Here is a 26131-nt window from a genome sequence, read left to right as displayed (position 1 = left end):
TTTTTTAAATTATGATTTTTCAAATTCAGTACGGACGCATAAATTGATAATGTTATAATGTTAAGAGATTTATATTTCAAATAAATTATTTTCTTTTGAACTTTCTATTCATCAAAGAATCCTGAAAAAAAAAAAAAAGTTAAAAAATGTTTTGACCGGCAGTGTAATTATTATAATTAATTAATTAATTTGTTTGTTTATTTGAAAGAATTGCATGCAACTGTGTGATGTGGTTGTAATCTACTGTTTTAACTCTGCCTAGGGTTTTGCAAAAGAGCTTGCTGGAGACGTCGTTGCTCAGGGGATCCAGTGTGAGGTTATAGATATGAAAGAGTACGACCCAGAGGACAGACTGGCTGAGGAGGTGAGCGTAGCATGTGCTTCTCTGGCCCCATACAGGCTGATCAACTTCTTTTTTTTTTTGCAGTAGCATGTAGTCGAGGAAGTAGAAATGGATGATTTAAACTTCAGGATTTGTCATGCTTGCATGAGTATTTCACTTTCAGCTCTTAAGAATATCACAGGAATTACTATGAGCTTCATATCTTTCAATTACCACGATAACATTTACAGGGAATATAGATCTTCTGGCTGGCAGTTAATCACAATACTTCTCCCTGAGCAGAGTGTAAAATGATTTACCCCCCTTTTATATCACCAGTGCTTAAATATTAAAACCCCAAGAGTATTAAAAGCAAAGCAACATAATTAAATTTTTTTCCTTTCCTTAAATAACTTCTGTACTACCAGGCAAAGGCAGAACGCAAAACTACATCAACACCAAAACTAAAAAAATGCTTTGAATGAATAATGTTTTGATGTCTGTTACACCGGTAATGTTTTTTTCTAAGGCACGTTTCTAAAAATTACTTAAATGTCTTAATTGAACTATGGCCTAATCCTCACTTAGTCTAAGCCCTGTCTGTGAAACCAGGCCATACAGTTTTATAAGCAGCACTGTTATTCAGTATCATTGATATACTATTGTAGTTTTTGATAATGTTTTGAATTAGGTTGTCTTCCTTTAATGTATTAATGTTTAATATTTCTCTATAGTTCTTAATTTTTATTTATTAGTAGTTTTATTTATTTAATAATAATTTTATTTTTTTGTAAAAAAAGTTTACTTTTTTACAATTTATTTAAAAAAAATTTTTTTTTCATTTTAAGTAACAGTTTTTTGTTAATGTTTATAGTTAACGATAACAGCCCTGTTTATAATTGTTGCAGCATGGTTTATTCACGATGTTTGCTCTATTTTAAATATTAATAACAGTTTGTGTGAATAACACAAATGGTCAGTATATGCCTGGATCATATTTTACCCCAAAATTAAAAGCTTGTTTTTTGATTTTAGGGAAATAAAATCCAGACGTTTCACACGTTTAGTGCTCTTAGTAGAGAGCTGCTTCCATAAGTGCCATGTTAAAATTTCTTAATGCTCACATATAATTTATTCTCTAGTGCACAAGCAAGATGATCTGTGTGTTCCTGGTGGCCACATACACAGACGGGCAGCCCACTGAGAGCGCCGAATGGTTCTGTAAATGGCTTGAGGAAGCCTCCACAGACTTCCGATATGGGAAAACCTACCTGAAGGGAATGAGATATGCCGTCTTTGGGCTGGGGAACTCCGTTTATGTTGGCCATTACAACACTGTGAGACACGCCTTCATTTTTCACTCCATTTTTGTTGGGACTGTGTTGAATCTTACACTAAATATACTTTCTGTATCCAGGTCAGTAAGAACATAGATAAGTGGCTGTGGATGCTGAGCGCTGCGCGGATCATGACCAGAGGAGAAGGCGACTGCAATGTTGTGAAGAGCCGACACGGCAGCGTGCAGGCTGACTTCCAGGCCTGGAAAACGAAGTTCTTGAACCGGCTGCAGGCCCTGGCCAAGGGTGAGAAGAAAGCCTGCTCTGGCAAGTGCAAGAACGGCAGCTGCAAGAATAAGAAGAAACATAAGGAGGAGGCAGAGGACAGCCAGTCGCTCGCTGAGAAGAACAACTCTGAGGCAAGCCAGCCCTCCTCTCTGATGTCTTTGAACACATGTAGTCATGGTAACAGCTCTCGCTCTGCACATCCTGAGAGCAGAGTGTTCCCCTGCAGTCTGTGCTGCACTCATGTAAATGGGATCTGAACAGCGGGGGTGACATTACTGACTTCGGAGGAAATTTTATTCTCCTAAGATGTCCCTCTCATATTCTTTACTCAAACACTTATAGGGAACATCGTTCTCATGAAGTTAAGCTCCTTTGAGTGGTTTAAATAATAACGTTTAATAACCTTAAAGGCACTTGAAATCAAAACTGACCCCATTTTCCTCCTTTCCCACTGAACTAGCTCTGGATTTCAACTCGAACGCTTTCAGAACTTGCTAGAGAGCCAAACGAAACGAAACAAATGACTGCTAATGCCTAGCTTGCACACACATAAACATAGCATATCGCTGCCTTTTAGAAGTCTATCAAAAATACATTTTAATATCCAAAATAACTTAATTCAGCTTTTTTATTCAAGCGTCAGAGGTTCTAAGTAATAAAATCCTTAGCTGTCAATTCATACATATTTGTTAATATTTTTAGATGGATGTAGTCACAAAAGATTAGAACAATATATTTATCTAAATATTAGTGCTGTCAAACGATTAATGGCGATTAATCACATCCAAAATAAAAGTTTTTGTTTACATAATATATGAGTGTGTACTGTGTATATTTATTATGTATATATAAATACAAACACATGCATGTATATATTTAAGAAAAATAGGCTATGTTTATATATTAAATATATTTATATATAATATAATGACATAAACATATAAATGTATATGCATGTAAATATTTTCAAAATATATACTGTATGTGTGTATTTATATATGTATAATAAATAAACACAGTACACATATTTATTATGTAAACAAAAACTTTTATTTTGGATGTGATTAATCGCGATTAATCGTTTGACAGCACTATTAAATATATTCATCTGCAATCTGCAACTATCACCTTTTTTGAGGAAAAAGGAGACTAGTCGACTAAATGATATGCCACAAATAGACATTGGGAAAAACTAGGGGAAACATTGTGAATGAAAAACTTTCTTGACAGCAATAGATCCTATATCAATATCCTAACAAATAGAATACCCTTCAAATGTATAGTTGCCAGTACATGTCAAGCTGTTTTCTTGTGATTTTGTATTTATAATATTGCTGCTACATTCAATATGGAATTTGACTGTTTGATTCATAGATTATGTAGCTTTTTTCAAATAGATGACTTGTACAGTCTGCCTTATAGGTGTTTGTCAATCTAGTCTAACATTTTTTTTTTAAACATTGATGAAATTAGTCATGGTGCACACATCCCTGCTCTCTAAGCAATCAAACTTGCAGTTGTCCCACAAATCCAGAGCTGGTGCGAGCTGAGCCATATCTAGAGACCAGAATGTTACAGAATATTATCACCCTTGCTAACCTAGATAAACCTAGTATCATGGTAGCGACTTTTTAACCAATAATATTACATCCGACTTTTGATTCAACCAAATCCTGATGGATAAAATCCTGCCCAGCATTATTGCCATTACATGTTGACTTTTAATATGATCACCTCTTATTGTATATCATACGGTACCTTCAGGATTTCATCAGTTATGCACAGAGGGGAAATGTTCTTTTTCTTTTTTTGCAAAAAAATAAAAAAACTAAATAAATAATTCTGAAATTAGTTCAGATTTTCTATAGAGTGTGTCTGCCATTCATGTAACTATTAAGCTTGAGTTGTCAGACCAAATAATCAGTGAGAGAAACTGTATACTTTTTAAACGCTAAGCAATTTAAAACATGAAAACGTCAAATAAAAGCACAAAATAATTAGACTTCCAGCTAGTGCATTTTCACATAGGAAAACAACTGAAAAGCAGCGTGAGAGAACACAACCACTTGATGTGAATAGGGTCATATTGACATGACACAGCATAAGGCAGTTACCTCTCAAAAAGTATACTTTTGTTTCAATTGAAGGTGATTATCTACTTCATCCCTTGTTCTTTGTTGTCTTGATACTGTCAGCTTTACCGATGGAGAAATTGCTTCAGATGATAGTTTGAGAGAGCTGTCTGTACAAATGTGAATTAATTCAGAGTGTTTTGCAAACCCGTTAGCCAATGGAGAGAAAGAACTGACTCAAAAGAATCAAATGATTGCAATCTCTGGTTCCGTTGACAAAAATATGGGACATGCATAATAACTACTGAAATTGAATGGAAAACGTTTCTCCACGTAGATGTTTTCATGGGTTGGGTATAATATAGATGTGCCCCCCAAAGCTTACAGCTCTGTTTGGATTTCAGGAGGAGCTGATGGAGTCCAGCAGTGATGCAGAGTCCTCCGCTGAGGAAGAGAAGTCTCATGGCTCCGTCATCGACATGGAGGACCTTGGGAATGTGATGAATCGTATGAAGAAAGCCAAGGTAAAAACAAAACCAGCTCCACTGTGTTTACTTACAGTTTGTGCTTTTTCAGAACCCATTTAGTGGGGATTTAAATGGATAGTTATTTACCTCACACTCTAAACCTGTATACTGTTTTTATTTGTTTTTCTTTGGAACACACAGAATCTATTGGCAGCTCTTTTCCAGACAACAACAATTAAAGGGATAGTTCACCCACAAATTAAAATTCTGTCATTGTTTACTCACCTTCATGTTTTTCCAAACCCATATGAGTTTCATTCTTCTGCAGACTACAAAAGAATATAACTGTTGACTCCCAAAGTACGGAAGAAATACTATGGAAGTCAATGGGCACCACCAACTGTTTGGTTATCCACTTTCTTCAAAATATCATCTTCTGTGCTTAGCAGAAGAAAGAAACTCATGCTTTGGAACAACATGAGAGTGTGTAAATGATGGCAGAAATAAAATATTTGGGTAAACTATCCCTTTAGTGTCAACACAGTATTTTCAAATCTAGACATAAGCTTTGGCAAAGGGAAAGAACATAAGGGAAATCAAATTGAAGGGATAGAGCACTCAAAAATGAAAGTTGTCATCATTTACTCACCCACATGTAAGACTTAAAGTCTTATAAGTTTGGAATAAGACCAAATTTTCATTTTTGGTTAAACCATCACTTTAAATTTGATCTTTTCCTTGCACAAAGCTATCATTTCACTTCAGGGACTTGGAATGTAGCGTATGCGTGCTATGGGCCATTTTGCTATTTTAGAGCGTGATGTGATCTCTGAGTTGTCGTTGTGTGGCATGAAAACAGAAGAAATGACAGCGAATGGTTTTGTACTGACACGAGGGTGAGTAAATAATGACAGAGTTGGGCAAACTATTCCTTTAAAAGGACAGAGTGCTGGAGACACACCGGCAATGGCTCCATTGAAGGAGACTGAGTGGCAGATGGTTTGCTACAGCAGACAGCAGCTCCAGCAGGCGCAGGGAGGACTTACGTAACCGTGAACTGTGATCACTGACGCCCACTCTACAGGCCTGTGCGCAGGAGTGATTCATGAGACAGAAGCGCAGACAAATCTCCCCATACACACACATACGCACTCTCTCGCAGAAAGGATCCTAGCCCCCTTTAATCCAATATAAGGGCCCTTTATAGATGTCTTCAGGATAGGATGCATGTTGATGTTTTTAGACATGTGGCTTGCAGCTCAAGCAAGCAGTTGATTGTGATGTTCCCGATACGCAGATCAAACGATATCCCATAAGCTATGAATGTGTGTCAGCTGGCAGATAATTACAGGAGAGAGCAAATGGGGTTTTGAAAAAACATGATGGATTTAATAGCATTATTGATTTATTTACAAGGGCTGGCAGTTTGATGCGTTAATGTTTTATAATTAGTTATCAAAAATAAAAGCATTTGTGTTCAGAAACAGTGAGGCTACAGTAAATTGCAGGGATCTTGAGATACGTTTTACAAAGTTGAACTACTTTGAACTTTTGATGCATTAGTTCATCTGAGCACTCAAAGCGGTCTCGGGCCGATATAACATGCATATGTGAACACCCCAAATGGTCAAATGAACTGTAGCTTTCATCATACAATATGTGGTTCATTTGGGGTCCTTTTGTCCCCCTTTAAGTCCACTTGCATTGTGAATGCCATAAAAAGTCACTTGTAGCTGGTTCCCTTTCTGATTCACTCTAACTGAACTGGGTTTGGTTAATTTAAACTGTATTATATGTGAAAACTCATTTAAAAACACTAAGCATAAATCAACAAGATGGGATACAGTGGTCAAACATCAGCCCCATCTGATGAATGTGAATGTAGATGTAGGAAAGATTTTAATTTAAATATTTAATCGCTTTTCTCAGCAAATATTGATATGCAGTTAATTTGATTATTAAAGGTAATGTAATTGATTTGATTACTTTGAATTGATTGGCATCCCTAATATTTACATTTTTAGCCAGGCTAAAAATATAACTAGTAATATTAGAGTTAAACATCTGAGATCCAGTCAAATGAGGATAGATAAAATGTCGAGTCACTTCTCAACTCCCAGCCAAAATGACAAACATGTAAGAGCACTTAGTGTCAACAGCAAACGCTGTTGTTGCATTTATGTTGATCCAGCTAAACTGGTTCGTTTGGCTCTGAATTTGTTTCACATTCACCGAGGTTGGGAGCAAGGAGGGGATCTCACCTTTAACACAGAAGAGAAACACACCATCATTTAAATTCTGTAGTGACGTGTTGCATCTGTCAGTCACTCACAACTTCAGTTGCTCTTCTCTGTTTGATTTTGCTGAGTGAATACATTTTGAAAGAGTTTATTCTGAATTTCTCAGCATATTATTTATTTATATGTATTATAGAGACATTATTAGATGCATGCATAATTCATATTCTTAGTGGAGTCTAATAATTTATTAATCACACTGGAATAATGACAACTGTTGTAAAATGCAGAGTGTCAAGTTTGTGTAGATCTGGCTCTTGCATATGTAGAATTACTCTGCTTTGGCTCCAGATGGCATCAGAGACATATTGTATCTTGGCTTTACTGATGCAGACCTGACCTTGCATTACTGTATTATCTGCACTGCTTTAGTTGTGATTTATAAATAGATGTGCATTTCTTATTTTTGCACTCAATAATGATTCCTGCACCTATGTGTTTCTGACCTTAAAGATAATGAGTAATTTTAAATAATTGGTCCTATCTCAGCTTGATGTGCAGATACAATGCATAAACCATTCATAGGTTCTTTTGATGTATGTGTGTGGCTCTGTAGCAGTTTCTGCATTGTTGGAGTGTCCCTACATTTGTTAAATTGTCTCGACCGCTGGTGTGAATTTAGAGGAGGTATGTTTTACAATAGCAGAAACGTTTTTGAAAGCGTTTTTTATTTTTGCAGTTTTGTATGGTGCTGTTGGTGGTGTACAATTTGCACACTGGTCCTTTAAATGCATTAAACTATAGACAAAAATAAATTTTTGGCTAATATACAATACTTTTCAGAAGTATGGGGTTGAATTATTATTATTTAAAAAATTTTTTTCTTATGCTCACCAAGGCTGCATTTATTTGATCAAAAATTCTATAAATACAGGGATATTGTGAAATATTACAAGAATTTGAAACTGTTTTGTTTTAATGTATTTTGAAATGTAATTTATTCCTGTGATGCAAAGCTGAATTTTAGCAACCATTACTCCGGTTTTCAGTGTCACATGATCCTTCAGAAATCATTCTAATATTCTAACTTGCTGCTTAATAAACATTTATTATAACAGTATTCGAAAGAACTGCCTGTTGTAACATTATAATAGCTTTTTTACTGTCGTTTTGATCAATTGAATGGATCATTGCTAAACCAAAGTGTCAATTAATTAAAGCTGCAGTCCGTAAGTTTTGCCTCTTTGTCGCCATCTCTGTTTGAAAACCTGGAATTGTATCTCTGTGATGAATCTAATGTTTTGAGGTGAATGTGTGGCAGTCTGTCAGTCACCGCACCGGTGGATACTGTACTCAGGAATCAGATTCTACATTTACATTTTACATTTAGTCATTTAGTCAAGTAAGTAACAAGTCTGCCACGTTTGTTCTGACCAACTGAGGAAAAAAGCATTTCAGTAAATCGCGCTACCAATGGTTTTTAAATCTAACGATCGCTTAGCTCATATCCCATCTAACCATGCAAATTATTATTATTGTTATACTTTATTCTCAAATTATTAATGTTAACAACATCAGCATTGCGTGACAATGAGTATAGTGTTTATTAGCGTGTAGATTTTAGATTTCAATTTCTATACAGTCTAATATCTAGTTGTACCATTTGAATATACCATTTGAATTTCATGTTACGAAATTCTTTTAACCCAAAAAGCAAACTATGTCCCCCTCGAACTGGTTTTCTTTAAAATACAAATCCTGTGATCTGCCACCTGCAGGATCCTCACATGCGATAGAGTAGCCGGGAAAATGTCTTTATGTTTACAGATGTGACGTAATGACGCAGTGCCATGCTCGAATTTCCCGCGGAAACCTACCCGTACCACTCAAATTAGAAAACATTATTATAAGCTCACCGTTGTGAATCGGGCTAAAGTAAGGTGATAGTTTTGAACACTGGCTGGTTATGTACTTGCTCAAATATTGATTTCGGATCATTTTTAACCCAAAAAAGTTACGGACTGCAGCTTTAATTAAAGTATTAATTTGTAAAATAAAATCGGACCTTAAAAACTGACCATAAACTCTTAAACGGTAGTATTTGTTTTTGAAGTTAAGAGTTTATCAAATTATTAGTGATGTATCTTGTAGTATAGAGATTTCTGAACAATTAAATGTCCTCTACAGATGAGACTGTCTATCCTTAATACCTCCTAAAACCAAATAAGTGACTGTTGACTCCTTACCAAAATCCAGTTTGGGAATAATTCTTGAGTATGGACCAGTCCCAATTCCAAAACCAAGAGCCACTTCCTAAGAACCTCTTACCTTCTCCAAATAAAGGATGGTTCAACCAAAAATGAAAATTCATCCTTCACCTTCATGCCATTCCTAACCTGTGGAGAGACTACAACTTTGTTTGTTCTGTGAAACAAAACAATTTAATTTAATAATTTATTTTTGTGTATTCCTTTTTGTGTTTCACAGCGTAGCTGCATTCAGTTTTGTAACCGAGTGAGTAGATAATGACAGTTTTAAAATTTTTAGGTGAACTGTTTCTTTTAAGCTCCTATGTGAGACATTATCCTGATAGTCCGCTGAGTCTGTGCGGATTAAAGTAAAAATTATAATATATAAACCCATTCCACCTTAGAGCACACGCGTTAATGTCATGCATAGATTTAGTGCAGGTGTGGATTGAGGCTGTTTTCACTGCTTAGTATTAGCAAGGTGGAAATCGAGATAACAGCTCATGGACAGGCATTGTCCCGCGGCCACAACGGCCCATGTGGGACGGGCGGCAGCCGGAGAGGCTTGTCGTCATTTTGGCTGGCTGTCAGTCTCAATGTGTCAGCTGCTCAGCCTGAACTCTGCAGGGCCACTGCCTGCATCACCACTGTCACTTGCATGGGTGGTTTGTGGGAAATGGAGCGTTTCCAGCTGAAGAGAGCTGCTCTGGTTCTGTCAGTCTGAAGGAGGAGGGGTGCGGAGAGCCGGCGCGCTGCAGTAGGGACGAAAGCGCAGAGACGCCGAGATGAATCTTGGGTGACAGATTGCAGCCTAGTCAACTCTACGTTGTGCGTGGCAGTTCCACGACAGATCTCGCTGTGAAAGGGCATAATGTCCGCTTGCCAATCCAACCCCACCTGGTGCCTTCCACCCGCTCTTGTTGTTGGATTTTGCTCAAGGGACATTGTGTACTCTGGAACAAATGAACAAAGTCACAGAAACACAAACACTGAAACAGCGACTGCTTCAGCACCTGTCTCTCAGCCCGGATGTTGAGGAACCTCAAAGTTTTGTCCTGGAATGCAAAACAAAGCAGAGACAGTATGATGGGGCAGAGATGTGCCACTCGTAGGAAAATAAATATAAAAAAATGTAAATAAATATAGAAAATAGCTGTAGGAATAGAAGCCCTATAGAGACTTTTTTTTTCGATAGAAAGATTGAATAAACTCCAGTTTGCATGCAGGTTAGCTAGATCAGCCTGAAAGGGATGTTTTTTTGTTTGTGTGATATTTTATTTTATTTTTTTATTGTTTGCTTTGTATTTGTGTGTGTGGGGGGGTGGCTGTTTGTTATGTTTGGGGTTTTGTGTTTTGATTTTATGTTGTTTGGATTTGTGTTTTGTTTTTTGAGTTGTTGGTTTGGTTCTTTTTTGGGGGTGGGAGGGTTCGTTTTTGTTATGTTTGGGGTTTTTTTCTTGATTTTTGTTGGTTGATTTTTTGGGGGGTGTTTTTGTTATCTTCGGTGTTTTTCTTGATTTTGTTTTGTTGTTTGGATTTGGGGGCGTTTAACCTTGTTTTGTGTATTTTTCGTTTTTGTTTCTTTGTTAAACCTAAATAAGCAAAAGCACTGTCTGTTTTTTTTTTTTTTTTTTCCCTTTTTTTCCCTTTTTTACAATTTGAAGTCTATTATTTAATCTAGGGTATGGTAAGAGCATGACCTTTGTCATATGTAGTTTTTTCAGTAATTCATTCTTTGGTTTTAGATACTGCACATTTCTTACATGTCCTTTGAATATGCTGTGTAGAGCATCTAATGTGACCTATGGCGTCCAGTTTGCCTGATTATTCCCTTCATCTGCTGAATACAGCGCTGAGTCTGAATCTGAAGCCAGACTGTCTCTGACCTTTTAGTGTGGAAAAAATAGCTAATGCGGCCATATGTTCTAGGGAAGAAATATGGAAAAATAACATATAAGGAAAAGGAGCAGGAACTATAAGTCAGACTTGATTTCCAGCAGATTGTATACTCTGGAACCTGTGCAGCCTGGAATCGCAATAAAGTTTAATGCAGTCTGTTCGCATAAGAGCGCTTGAGTGCTGAAGGTCAGTGATGGTAGTCCAAGACCTTCATCAGTGTGATTCCTCAGAACCATATGGCTTTAAGTGTCGTTTCTGTTTAAACCATCCCATTAGTGCCATCATTTTCAAAGCAGCATCTGTCAAGAATCAAGTCTTTGATTTATGAAATCAATTACATAATTACAGTTCAATATGAAATTAAGCTCTGGAGTTTTTAAATATGTGATGTGATCTGATAAATAGTAAACCTCTTTCATTTCCTAAAAAATTGCATCTTTAATAGAGGAAAGTTATTTACTTTGATTCTTCTGAGAAATTAGCTGTGAGGGATATAAGTACAGTCTGTTCATTAGGCTATACATGTGTAAGTTTTTCCCAACTGGAAATGTTTTAGTTGGATGTATTTTCAGTGTTGTCAGCTGAACAATCGACTCCAAGGTTTTGTACAATGATTAAAACTCGCATGGGCTACTTTGTATAACAGTTACAGTGGGTACGGAAAGTATTCAGACCCCCTTAAATTTTTCACTCTTTGTTATATTGCAGCCATTTGCTAAAATCATTTAAGTTCATTTTTTTTCCTCATTAATGTACACACAACACCCCATATTGACAGAAAAACACAGAATTGTTGACATTTTTGCAGATTTATTAAAAAAGAAAAACTGAAATATCACATGGTCCTAAGTATTCAGACCCTTTGCTCAGTATTTAGTAGAAGCACCCTTTTGATCTAATACAGCCATGAGTCTTTTTGGGAAAGATGCAACAAGTTTTTCACACCTGGATTTGGGGATCCTCTGCCATTCCTCCTTGCAGATCCTCTCCAGTTCTGTCAGGTTGGATGGTAAATGTTGGTGGACAGCCATTTTTAGGTCTCTCCTCAATTGGGTTTAAGTCAGGGCTCTGGCTGGGCCATTCAAGAACAGTCACGGAGTTGTTGTGAAGCCACTCCTTCGTTATTTTAGCTGTGTGCTTAGGGTCATTGTCTTGTTGGAAGGTAAACCTTCGGCCCAGTCTGAGGTCCTGAGCACTCTGGAGAAGGTTTTCGTCCAGGATATCCCTGTACTTCATCATTCCAGGCCGCATTCATCTTTCCCTCGATTGCAACCAGTCGTCCTGTCCCTGCAGCTGAAAAACACCCCCACAGCATGATGCTGCCACCACCATGCTTCACTGTTGGGACTGTATTGGACAGGTGATGAGCAGTACCTGGTTTTCTCCACACATATTGCTTAGAATTAAGGCCAAAAAGTTCTATCTTGGTCTCATCAGACCAGAGAATCTTATTCAGGTGTTTTTTAGCAAACTCCATGCGGGCTTTCATGTGTCTTGCACTGAGGAGAGGCTTCCGTCGGGCCATAAAGCCCCGACTGGTGGAGGGCTGCAGTGAAGGTTGACTTTCTACAACTTTCTCCCATCTCCCGACTGCATCTCTGGAGCTCAGCCACAGTGATCTTTGGGTTCTTCTTTACCTCTTTCACCAAGGCTCTTCTCCCCCGATAGCTCAGTTTGGCCGGACTGCCAGCTCTAGGAAGGGTTCTGGTCGTCCCAAACGTCTTCCATTTAAGGATTATGGAGGCCACTGTGCTCTTAGGAACCTTAAGTGCAGCAGAAAATTTTTTGTAACCTTGGCCAGATCTGTGCCTTGCCACAATTCTGTCTCTGAGCTCTTCAGGCAGTTCCTTTGACCTCATGATTCTCATTTGCTCTGACATGCACTGTGAGCTGTAAGGTCTTATATAGACAGGTGTGTGGCTTTCCTAATCAAGTCCAATCAGTATAATCAAACACAGCTGGACTCAAATGAAGGTGTAGAACCATCTCAAGGATGATCAGAAGAAATGGACAGCACCTGAGTTAAATATATGAGTGTCACAGCAAAGGGTCTGAATACTTAGGACCATGTGATATTTCAGTTTTTCTTTTTTAATAAATCTGCAAAAATGTCAACAATTCTGTGTTTTTCTGTCAATATGGGGTGCTGTGTGTACATTAATGAGAAAAAAAATGAACTTAAATGATTTTAGCAAATATATTTAGCAATATAACAAAGAGTGAAAAATTTAAGGGGGTCTGAATACTTTCCGTACCCACTGTAAATCATTATATGCCTCTGAGTTATGCACATTAGTAAGTAAATTGATTAAAAAAAGTAAATTTTATCACTTTAGTTATGTACTTTTTGAATAATATGTTAAAGGTTCAGCCTCTGTTGGTTCCTCTGACGCACAACGGCTGGTTGTGTAACTGTGACTAGGTTGTATGAATGAATGAGGGTTTTTCATGTGACTGGTTTTGTCTTTTTTTTTTTTTCTTTGGGTTGTGTGCTGCAGAGGATGGAGGGAGATGAAGAGGACTCCCAGAGGGTGAAGCTGTCAAAGCAGAATGGAGTGAGGAAAAGCGAGTCAGAGGAGGAGCGGAGAGAGATGATCACTCCAGCCTTGAGAGATGCTCTGACTAAACAAGGTACAGCATGGCCTTAACCCACCTGTGTTATTCACTCATGGAAAGAAAGATGTCTGTGACAGAAATGAAAGTTGCTGTACAATGGGTATCTGCGTAAATGCATGCACACATTTTCTTTTCATTTAAAAAAAAAAAAATCAGTCTGCTTCACTTTATTAAATTTGAATGTCCTTGTACATTTCCTGTTCGTGTTAGATTTACAACTAATTTTTCTGAAGAAAATGTGAGTGGTTTTCATGCAATATTTCCATGCAGTATTCACCTCTATGATGAATACTGTGGGTAGTTGCTGTGCCGTCATTGCCTTTTCCTGTTTGTTGTTTGGCACCTAGCCTGAGTTTTTGTTTGTAGCTTTTAGCTCGCAAAACTTTTTTTCTGTGTAAAGGTTTTGAGATTTTTACTGCGTGCCTCAAATTTCATTGCTCCAATTTCAGATTTAAACCACACATTTATAATATAAGTGTTCCTGATATTTTACTTTTTTTTTTTTTTTTAAAGAAATTTATTTTAATCATCAAAAAATCATTAAATTGATCAAAAGAGACAGTAAAGTCATTTATAATAGTACAAAAGCTTTCTATTTCACATAAAGCCTATCCCTTTAAACATTCTATTCATAAAATCCAAAAATTCATAAAAAAATATTAAGCAGCAGAACTGTTTTCAACATTGATAATAAGAATTGTTTCTTGTGTACCAAATCAGCATTTTAGAATGATTTCTGAAGGATCATCCGACACTGAAGACTGGAGTAATAATGATGCTGAAAATTCAGTTATATATTGAAATAGAAAACAATAATTTCAAATTGTAATAATATTCCTCAATATTACTGCATTTTTGATCTAATAAATGCTGCCTTTGTTGAGCAAAAGAGGCTTCTTTCAAAAAAATCTTACCAACCCCAAACTTTTGGTCCTTAATCTCAAGTATAACCTCATAAAACCCCATCTCTTTGTATTTAAAGTTAAAATAGCTTCGCAAAGTTCGACAGCTAGCTTTAAATAAGCACACTAGCTACACAAGCCCATCACTGATTACTGTTATGTTCCATTTCCCTGATGATGGACAGTCGTTTCTTGCTTTCCCGGCTTTAATTGAATACGTCTCAGTGTTTTTCATCTCTCAAAAAACCGGATACCAAGGCCCTGATGGTAATTAGGTCTTCAGTGCTGGCAGACTGTCACCCGCGTTATAGTAAACCTATTTTTCAATTATGATTATTTCTCACACTTTTGACAGTTTTTCCTTTCCGTAAGCGGCATCTCATGTTTATTATTAATAAACTGGCTGCAGAGCTGCAACCCTTCTCCTATTGTGCGCTACAAATTTCACCCTCGTCGTCTGGTTTCTGATGGAGCCTCTGATGGTGTGACTGTGCCTAACGGAGCTTAATGATGCTGCAAAGCCCAATTACTCCTCTCCTGCTGCCGGAGTTCCCTTGAGTTTCTCACTCCACACCTTTTATTAGCACAGCCTGCCTCTAGCCACATACACACACTACACAACAGAGGCTGACCCACTCTCACATTTACACTGAGGTTGTGTGTACTACCAATCAGTGTCCACTGCGCTTGTGGCAATGGGCAGCACCTCTGAGCATGTTGTTAGTTTAACATGCTTGATATAGCAAACTCACAATCAATAGAGACCAAGAGATATTTGCAGTATGAGGCGCGTGTTGAGCAAATATTACCCTGTTTGTCCTGGGATCAGGATCTAGAATGTGTCCAAGTTATATTTTACGAAAAATTTGTATGAAACAAATACAAAATTTCTTTATAGCTTATATTTAATTCTAATTGGTCAATCTCAGCATTCTGTGGTCAAACTTTTGCTTTTGTTTTATTTCTCTCTCATCACATAATTTCAACTAGGGATGGTTTTATGTCAGTACGTTTATTTTTAATGATTGGTATCAGTCAATATTAGGTTCTCATTTCTGGTATTTCTACATTTATATGGTGGCAAATGTAATGCTCACTTAGTTTAAATTAATCTTTAAAAACACCAATAATTTGTCGGCGCTGATAGCCTCATGGTTAGTGCGTCGACATATAGCGCAACTGCGCTCACAGCGACCAGAGTTCTATTCCCACCTCGAGGTCCTTTGCTGATCCCGCTCTCCTGTCATCTCTCCACTGTTCTCTCAAAATAAAAGGCACAAAAAGCCCATAAATATAACTTAAAAAACCCCAAAAAGAAACACCAATAATGTAATAATAATAATGTTAAATGCAACGTTTTAAAATCACAAAATGGATATCCAATTTTCACATTATGTTGTGGCGTCTAAATTCACTAGCATTTTTCAAATTTATTGTAGTTATTGTTATATTTTAGTTAGCGTTTTATTTTTATTGCATAATTTTAATATAGGCCATTTATCAGTTATTGACTAGAACATAAAAATAAATATTGGCTTATCATTTCTTACCAGAAGAAAATAAATAATGAACAGTCTACTTGTAAAATAAACCCTGTCAGGACTCAGGATGATTAAAATCCTGACATGAAGAGGACGGACCTTGAATCATATTATATTAGTATATTTTAGTGCTGTCAAACGATTAATCGCATCCAAAATAAAAGATTTTGTTTACATAATATATGTGTGTGCACTGTGTATATTTATTATGTGTGTATATATATATATATATAAATACACACACATGCATGTACGTATATATTGAGGAAAAATGTTACCTTTTATATATTAAATATATTTATATATAATATAAATTATATGAATATAAACACATACATGTAAATATTTCCTAATTATATACTGTATGTGTGTATTTATTTATTTATATATATATATATATATATATATATATATATATATATATACATAAAAATATACACAGTACACACATATATTATGTAAACAAAATTCAATTATGTTTTACAAGAATATACAATTTCAGATTTTTTTAATGTCAAAATTTCAAATATAATTCAGTGTTTTACTTGCCGTTTCTTTTGTAATTATTTAATCTAAATTTTTGAGTGAAAATGGTCTTAAAGTAATTCTTTTTAGTAAGTTTTTTTTTCTTTTTTTGCTTAATACGTTTATTGAACTTTTATAATAATAAAAGGATAAAGATACAGGAGATTAGAAACAAATATTTTCCCATACTACCTTCCAACACCGAATACAAAAGTAAACTACACAAACCAAAAAAAAAAAAACTTAATTATAGAGTGTTTGTCAGTTATGTATAGAATAAACTTTGAGTCAGTTTAGAAACAAAAAATTTAAGAATATAGGTGTTTATTTACATATTGCAGTCTTAGACCATTCAAATTCAATTAATTTCCGATTATTACTTCATTTCTGTTTTCATTTAGTTTAAAACAGTTTTAAAAATCTCATCTTTTTTCTTTCTTATCTTGCCATGAATATAGCAGTGGAAGCTGGCATGCTTTTAAACTATAAATAAATAAACAAACAAACAATTTTTGATTTTCTTTTGGAGTTAAAAACATTTCTTTGTAAGGTTTACCCTAACTGGAGGTTTGTTTGCAGGTAGTGTTGTCACGGTACCAAAATTTCAGTATTCGGTACGATACCAGTGAAAATCCACAATTTCGGTACCACATTCTAATTAAAAAACACTATTTTTAATAATAAAGTCAAACAAAAATAAAATGTACAAAAATCAATGCCATTCTTTATATACTTATATAAATTGTTTCAAGTTTTTCTGCAAGTAATAAAAGTATGAAAAACAGTAAACAGTAAAGTTTCACCCAAATTTAATTTTGTCTTTTAATTAATTAAATTTAAACATTAAATTTTTTTGGTAAATAAAGGGGATTTACTATTAAAATATGGAAGAAATATTGTGTGATTATTTCTTTAAAAATAAATAAAAATAATTTTCAACAGTAGTAATAGTATCACATACATTCTACTAAATAATAGTAATATATTTCTGGCAAAATGTCTTTAAGATAAACTTTTATATGATATGACGCTGGTTTTACTCAAATGAAATGGTAAAATGCTCGTGAAGTGACTCTCAGTATCTATTTATGTCCTCATTGAGACGGCAGATGCTGAAATCACCGCGAGCGTCAGGCGCGCTTCAGTGTATGTAGTAAAAAAAGACGTGCGTCTCTGCCATTTATTCATTCACACAGAGATTCGCAGAACATGCGGGATTCATATCTGAATCGACTTTTACGGTTTAATATTTACAGATACTAATCAGTGTCGCGATTTGATTTAAGTGTAATGACCTACTTTTGATTGATTCATCCAAACTTTGACAAATTCCGTGACATTCCGTGCTAAACTATAAATTCCGTTTTTATAACTGGATTCCGAGATTCCGTCCGCGTTTTCTGCATACGCGTCAAGAACCGTGTTGACCGGGTACTCGGTACCACCGGTACTTAAAAAAACCTGGTACCGTGATGTTTTCATTTTTTTAGTACCGACTTGGTACCGAAGTACCGGGTCTTTTGACAACACTATTTGCAGGTTGAGTTGTGAACTGTGAACGCACAAACAAATGTGTGTAATTTAGCTGATCTCGCCTGCAGTCTAGAGAAGATTCTGATGTGATATTATATAACACTCATTTCCTGAGGGGCCGACTGGTAACCTCCTCTCGCTCGCTGTTATTTTTGCTCTTTTAATGATAAACTGAAATGATTCCCTCCGGCATTATTAGCAATGATTTAAAGATGAATGAAAGAAAGAGCTGAAGAAGTCATTTCCTTTAAATAACAGCAGAGGAAATACAGCAGCTAGTGCAGAAAAAGAGGGCAAATGTGTTTGGTCAGAGTGGATTGAGTCTGGAGGAATTTTTTTTTTTTTTTTTTTTTTAATCCTTCAAATTCCTCTTCAGTCACCTGCCTCATACCATAAATAACAGCTTGAAATGAAAACCTGAAGTAACGAAACTAAAGTCATCCCATAGCAGTGCGTCATTGATCTTGTGAAGTTCTGTTTTGGTGCTGTTCATCATCAGTGTGATGCCAATTTTTGTTCCTGTCAGCTTCCTACGGTCCTGAGAGGACTAAACTGTGAGGAAAAGCTGCATATCCAGTCACTGGCAGACTCTCCATGCACTGTGCCCTTGTTTATGTCTGGTTAACCTTGATAGATGAAACTCATTTAGAATGGGCTGAACTCATCTTAATGGATATATTGTCACAAGTATTCAGCAATTTGTACACAAATTTGAACAGGATTTGTTGGCAAGTTTAACAGTAAACAGTAACCCCATTTACTCTAACACACACTCCTGGTCTTGTTGTGCATTTTACTTCAAAGAAAATGTTTTTCTTCATCAAAATGTATAGGCTACTTTACCTCTAAAACAACTTTAGTTTTCATCCTTGCTGGTGGGATAAATAAACTTATACATTTAGCTGAAACGCTATTAAGTCATAGGCTATTTGTTTGATAGGTAATAAAGCCTTTTTAAAACCCTGCCAATAGCTTAATTAGTAATTTAACGCAGCTTAAAATTTATGTAATGGTTACGGCATTGTAACCATTAAATGGAAATGGTTTTTAGTTCTTAGTTGAGGTTTAGGTTTATTTAATTTTTATTTAAAAATGACCTTACGGTTGGTTTTCATGACTTGTAAGTATGAGAGCATTAAGATTCTGATTTAAACTTAAGTAGAAAAGAAAGCTTTAGATTTGGTAAGTTTAATTAATTTCTGTGAATCTATTTCAAACTATCTGTTTCACTGGTTTGATTCATAACTTTGCTTCTACCATTTTTATGGCGTCAATCAGAAATATTCATACATGTCTAGCATGGCATTTTTCAATTATTGAAATGTTTTTGTAAAAATCCTTGTTACTAAATAAAGCTGGTTGTTAATGCGTTGTATATTTTTTGCATTTAAAGGGGTCATGAACTGCCTTTGTTTTTCATTTTGTACTGTTCTCTGAGGCCCACTTATAATTTTATCAAGATTTTTACATGAAAAAACATAAGTTAGAAGTAATTGGCTATTTTCTGTCCTGTTTTAACCCCCCTCTTCAGAATGCACTGTTTGTATAGGCATGGCAGATTGTAGACTCGGACGTAAACGCCCACTGCTATGATTGACTAACACTTGTGTATGTTTGACAGCAAACATTCATTCCTCATAGATGGACGCTGCTGCGATTTAGGTCAAAAATGCATAAATAACTCAATACATATCAAACGATCTGTAATAAGAAACAAAGCGAAAGGTAACCATGTAATGAAGACAGTTACTCACACTTGTGTGGTGGAGAAAGTCTTGAGTTCTGAGATCTTACAGGATGTTTTTATAGTACCATGTTGACCCTCTTAAATGTCAAAAGATCAAAGGAATTTTGGTTTCTCAGTTCAATGACCCCTTAAAGTGAAAATTAAATATAATTCTTCCTTGGTAGAGAAAAACAGTTTGACAGATATGCCTTGATTACTTTTAACAATATTTCATTCAGCATTTTGCTTTCTTATGTAATTAAACACAAAATAAAATTATTTCCAAATGTAAAAAAATGCATGTGTGTGTATATATGTATGTGTATATATATATATATATATATATATATATATATATATATATATATATATATATATATATATATATATATACAGTGAGGAAAATAAGTATTTGAACACCCTGCTATTTTGCAAGTTCTCTCACTTAGAAATCATGGAGGGGTCTGAAATTTTCATCGTAGGTGCATGTCCACTGTGAGAGACATAATCTAAAAAAAAAAATCCAGAAATCACAATGTATGATTTTTTAACTATTTATTTGTATGATACAGCTGCAAATAAGTATTTGAACACCTGTCTATCAGCTAGAATTCTGACCCTCAAAGACCTGTTAGTCTGCCTTTAAAATGTCCACCTCCACTCCATTTATTATCCTAAATTAGATGCACCTGTTTGAGGTCGTCAGCTGCATAAAGACACCTGTCCACCCCATACAATCAGTAAGAATCCAACTACTAACATGGCCAAGACCAAAGAGCTGTCCAAAGACACTAGAGACAAAATTGTACACCTCCGCAAGGCTGGAAAGGGCTACGGGGAAATTGCCAAGCAGCTTGGTGAAAAAAGGTCCACTGTTGGAGCAATCATTAGAAAATGGACTAGCCAGTCTCCAGACCTAAACCCAATAGAGAATCTTTGGAGGGAGCTCAAACTCCGTGTTTCTCAGCGACAGGCCAGAAACCTGACTGATCTAGAGAAGATCTGTGTGGAGGAGTGGGCCAAAATCCCTCCTGCAGTGTGTGCAAACCTGGTGAAAAACTACAGGAAACGTTTGACCTCTGTAATTGCAAACAAAGGCTACTGTACCAAATATTAACATTGATTTTCTCAGGTGTTCAAATACTTATTTGCAGCTGTATCATACAAATAAATAGTTAAAAATCATACATTGTGATTTCTGGATTTTTTTAGATTATGTCTCTCACAGTGGACATGCACCTACGATGACAATTTCAGACCCCTCCATGATTTCTAAGTGGGAGAACTTGCAAAATAGCAGGGTGTTCAAATACTTATTTTCCTCACTGTATACAGGTGCATCTCAATGAATTAGAATGTCGTGGAAAAGTTCATTTATTTCAGTAATTCAACTGAAATTGTGAAACTCGTGTATAAATAAATTCAATGCACACAGACTAGAGTAGTTTAAGTCTTTGGTTCTTTTAACTGTGATAATTTTGGCTCACATTTAACAAAAACCCGCCAACTCACTATCTCAACACATTAGAATACTTCATAAGACCAATAAAAAAAACATTTTTAGTGAATTGTTGGCCTTCTGGAAAGTATACACAATAAAAGGCCACTCTAAAATGTACAGTTTTATCACACAGCACAGTCGCAAGTTTTGAGGGAGCGTGCAATTGGCATGCTGACTGCAGGAATGTCCACCAGAGCTGTTGCCCGTGAATTGAATGTTCATTTCTCTACCATAAGCTGTCTCCAAAGGCTTCTCCAAAGTGGATATGACTGGTTATGATCTCCTGTGATTGGTTCATGCAATTCATGCATTCGTGAATCAGTCTGAATGAACATTATAACCGTTATTGGGAAGACTAATTATTTTGGAATAAATGTAAAATGCTTAAAAACACTAACTTGATGAGATTCATACTTGGCTTTGATAAATTTATTATTGATTGCATTGTTAATGTAAAAATATATAAAATAGAATCTTTTTTTCTGATAGTGTAAGTAATGTTTATTTAATGAAGAAAATTAACACGAATTTATATTTGTTTTTAAAAAAAAAAAAAACACTGCAGGGAAACCTCTGTCTCAGCTTTCAACTGCCCAAATATTAAGCCTTCACAAACCAGACCTGCTCTCTGAACCCAGCTAGATCCAAACAGATGCTGTTCTTCAGACAGGGATGAGAACACCTCCCCTACCTCCTCAGCCCCAGCGAGCTATTTGCAGACATAAAAGACAAGAACATGTGTTTGATGTTTAGCTAATGAACATGGGAGAGAGACGCTAGATTGGGACCATTAGTATGGCGCTTCACTCCTACTGCTTTTCTTATTGCTTGCACTCCTTCATGCATGAGGACAGAGACTGTGTAAAAGAGAAAAAGAGAGGAATAATTCACCAAAAATAAATTAAACACAAACTATTTTTTCCCATACAACAAAGGTGGATGGAAACCTATAAACCCCCCAAAAGGACAAAACTAGTTCTTGTGTGAAAGTCTTGTTTAGCTGTTATGTGAACTCTGTCAGCTCTTTCAGCACAGAGCTATGCCTTTATATTCTGTGGTTTTATTAAGAGTGCTATAGGGGTGATGGCTGCCCCAGTGATGGCCCTTACACATGGATTAAAGACTAAATTGAGTCGGATTCCCCAAGGGGATGCAGCATGGGAGAACCAGGCTATGGACCTTATAGAAATGGGCAGACTTTAAGTGCTTAACAGGAAATGCTCAGACTTAAGCACATTTGGCCTTCCAGTAGATATATTGAGGAGCTTTGTTGAAAAATTTCCTTCATTTCTCCTGCTAGATCCTGAGCAGACTGTAAAATGGAAAATAGAGGCCTGTCTCTGCTAGTACATGGTGTACATTATAAAAGCACCATTTTTAGGCTCTTTATTTCATTGGAGTACAGTACATCACCTTTTACACTATATGACTGTTTTGAAGCCAATGTACTGTACTCTTTATGTAAATGACTTCTGTTAATTGGTCATATATTAATGTGCTCATGGTTGTGACATCAATAACATCATAATTTAACTGTTTAGGTTGCAGATTGGTAAATTTATTGAGTGGACTGGCATTGCAATAATGCGCTAATGTTCAAAGTACAAATTATGCAAAAAATTATTTTGAGAAGTCGTCTTTTCTGCTCACCAAGGCTGCAATTGTTTGATTAAAAATACAGTTAAAACAGTAATATTGTGAAATATTACAATTTTAAAATTACTGCTTTCTATTTAATACATTTAAAAAATGTAATTTATATTTGTGATGCAAAGCTGGATTTTCAGAACTTCATTCAGAAATCATTGTAATATGCTGATTTGGTTGCTTAATAAACATTTATTATTTAAATATACTGACTAATAGTATTACTTGTATTACTTTTCAAAAAAAGAAAAAAATATCTATATTTTTCTAATTTAAAATACCCCCCCCCCCCCCCCCCCTTTTTAAATAATGGATATTATACCTCTTTCTTACTGTACATGTTTACATGAATAAAATGTATATTATTGGTCCTTTATCTGTTTTTGACCATGACATGAAAATAATAATAAAAAAAATAATTTTAAACAATTAAAAGCAATAAAATGATTATTTTTCCTGACAATAGGTCAACCATATTAGTGAAATTTTCTGCTTGTAAACTCAAACATGTTGGTGACTAATCCAGAAGCTGCAGGATTTTAGCATTCAGCAAGTGTTTTGGATTTGATTTCTATACGTAGAGGCAGGGTATGATTCTGTTTGTCTTTTGAGGTTATGTTGCTCAGTTGGTACTCTGGAAACTTGCTAATCTCTATACAGTATAAATGCTTTGTTTCCATCTTCACTGCTTTTTTTCTTTGTGGTCTGTAGGGTACAAACTAATAGGAAGTCACTCTGGAGTAAAACTGTGTCGTTGGACCAAGGTAAGTTTTTTCCTCCAATTGATCTTTTGTCAAAGCTCTTTAGCAAGTTTCTTTTTTATAGCAGTTCAATATTTCCAGACAGGAACAGTTTGTCTTTGTATAAATGAAACAAATGTTGCCTTTCTTTTGTTAGTCAATGCTGAGAGGGAGAGGAGGCTGCTATAAACACACCTTCTATGGGATTGAATCACACCGCTGTATGGAGACCACACCGAGCCTGGCCTGTGCCAACAAATGTGTTTTCTGCTGGAGGTAGAGAAAGTCTTTTTTATGCATTAAAAAACATTATTTATTCCATGATATTCTCCTAATGAATAATTATAACCTAACTTGCAAACCTAATACCTAATTTGATGACGCTGAGTTAAAAAACAACAACAACTCCATCATGTACAATTTTTCACAGAATAATAATGACGACTTTCAATTTATATACATCAGCTTCAATGCAATTATTAAAATAACAAAAGCAGTCAAATGACAAAAGTTTTAATGTCAAAAAGGAGTATTCAAAATACATAATTTAACATAGTCTGCAAAGGAGTGAAAAAATGTAAAAATGCTCAATTTAATGCGATAGAAATTTACATAAACACAAGTTCACAAATAATAATTTTGTCAGCCATTTTTAATTTAGTCTTAGTCTTTTAAATTAGTCTTAGTCCTGTGTCAAATGTACTTTTTTAGTTATTACCATATTTATTCAGCCTTGTCTTGTTTTTGTTTCGTCATTTCGTCATGCTGCATAATGTTTAAACTGATAAAAATAATTTTTGCTCAAAATTATAGTCGTTATTAAATTTACACTTCAGGTATTGCACTTTCACAATAAGCAAAAATCAATAGAATGTGGACTCATACACATGGTTTATTTTATCTCATCTTTTGTACTGATTTATTATAGGCTATTTATTATTTAAATTAATGTCAAAGACTTAGATATGTACTCACTCTGTCTACATTAGGAAAACTGGTAAAAACAAACAAGAAATATTATAACCGTGAAATTCCTAATAGTAATTCCAATAACTGCAAATTGCGATAATGCTTCACTATTAAAACGACAGCGGTCGAGTAACTGCAAATCGCAAACAAAATAATTGAGATCTCATAACAGAACACCGATCGGCTGAATGACACTTTCATTTAAAACGAACATCTCGCATGAAGATCACTAAACTCCAGCTTACTGATTTGTCGGTGTTTTCAGATCATCGGTGGCGCTTCCGTAATGAAGAGCGATCGCGTGCGCGTGGTTGCCAGATTGCAAGATTTAACCAAAACACCGGGCAGAAAATGTCTTCTATTAAAAGAGAACCTCTGATTTGGGGATTTGAACTTGATACCTGGCAACCGCACACATGAATGTGTCCAAATATTTTGTCTCTTTTTTTCGATGAAAATAAAAAGAGATTTTTGGTATAGTATTTATTTTTTAAGATGCATTTTAGTCTCATATTTTATCGTCAGTGAAATTGCATGTTGATATAGTCACAGTTATCGTTTATTGACCTTATTGTCATCTCATTGTCTCATTTTAGTCATAGGAAAAAAGCTCATCAACTAACATTTTTCGTTGTAGTTTTTGTTAACAAAATTAACACTATTTACAAATAAGCATTTTCACAAAAAAAAAGAAAGCTTTTCTTGCATTTTCTTCCGTTTCTGGTCATAACTCTGACTTTGAAATCAGGTTAAGGCATAAAATAATGTCTTCAGAATCATTTGTAGATGTGAAAGCTATCTGAGAATTAAACAAATAACCTGAAACCTGTCTCAGAGGAAGATAGGAGTCATGTCTTTGTGGCAGTTTTTAAGCGATAAAACTATACTTCTTCACCTTACAAATAGTTGTCAAATGCTACAAAATGCTTCATGTTTTATGTAAAAGTATGATGTGCTACAACAAAACAGGGACTATTTTTGGAATCCGCACACTAAAATTTTTAAGAAAGAATAATAGATTTCTTTGGCAAATATGAAGTAGGTTGGTGCATTGCTCATATTCAGATTTTGAACAAACCCCTAAACCTAAGTATTAAATGATCAGTGCTTAACTCATCCATAATAATAAAAATGCTTAAGTACTGTACTTCAAAATATCAGCCTATATGCTTTGAAAAATTCCTGAGGAAACAGCAAAGGTAGATGCAGCAGTGATGATTCACAGTGACACTTGTGGAAAGAAGGTAGCATTCAATATTCCTGTCGATGGCGGTGAGGTTTTATGTGGAGGGAAAAAAGAGCTGTCAAAAAGCATCAGTGCAGCTCCTCTGAAGAGTGGATCTGGGATGATTTCCACCACGAGTGACCCTTACGCTGAAGCACAGCTGAAAGCTGCTCGCTGGCTGAGATGGACTTGATATAAGGACATCACTGTGTGAGCATGACACACACTCATCCACCCATAAACTAACAGGACACTGTCTCCTGCCCTACAGCTCCAGGACAGGACATGCTGGGACAGCCTCCAGTGCACAAAATCCAACTTCTGTGTTTGTAGTTTGAGCTGCGCTGTCAGATTAACGCAGCAGATTGAAGGCGTCTTAAAGAGGGCTTTGATCC

General features: G+C 35.5%; 1 protein-coding gene across 1 annotated transcript in view; it reads left to right on the top strand.

Moving 5' to 3' along the window:
- tyw1 (tRNA-yW synthesizing protein 1 homolog (S. cerevisiae)) overlaps positions 1-26131 on the top strand; it is a 73726-nt gene that overhangs the window by 1813 nt on the left and 45782 nt on the right. Inside the window, exons 4-10 of the mRNA XM_058744340.1 lie at positions 263-364; positions 1465-1659; positions 1740-2018; positions 4364-4483; positions 13310-13442; positions 23514-23566; positions 23700-23818. Of these exons, the coding sequence (XP_058600323.1) occupies positions 263-364; positions 1465-1659; positions 1740-2018; positions 4364-4483; positions 13310-13442; positions 23514-23566; positions 23700-23818 (1001 nt within the window). The remainder of the gene's footprint in view (positions 1-262; positions 365-1464; positions 1660-1739; positions 2019-4363; positions 4484-13309; positions 13443-23513; positions 23567-23699; positions 23819-26131) is intronic.

This window comes from Onychostoma macrolepis, chromosome 15 (genome assembly GCF_012432095.1).
Source record: "Onychostoma macrolepis isolate SWU-2019 chromosome 15, ASM1243209v1, whole genome shotgun sequence".
NCBI classification, from domain to species: Eukaryota; Metazoa; Chordata; class Actinopteri; order Cypriniformes; family Cyprinidae; genus Onychostoma; species Onychostoma macrolepis.
The sequence above is the reverse complement of the archived record's forward strand: the minus strand, read 5'-3'. Positions and strand labels throughout refer to the sequence as shown.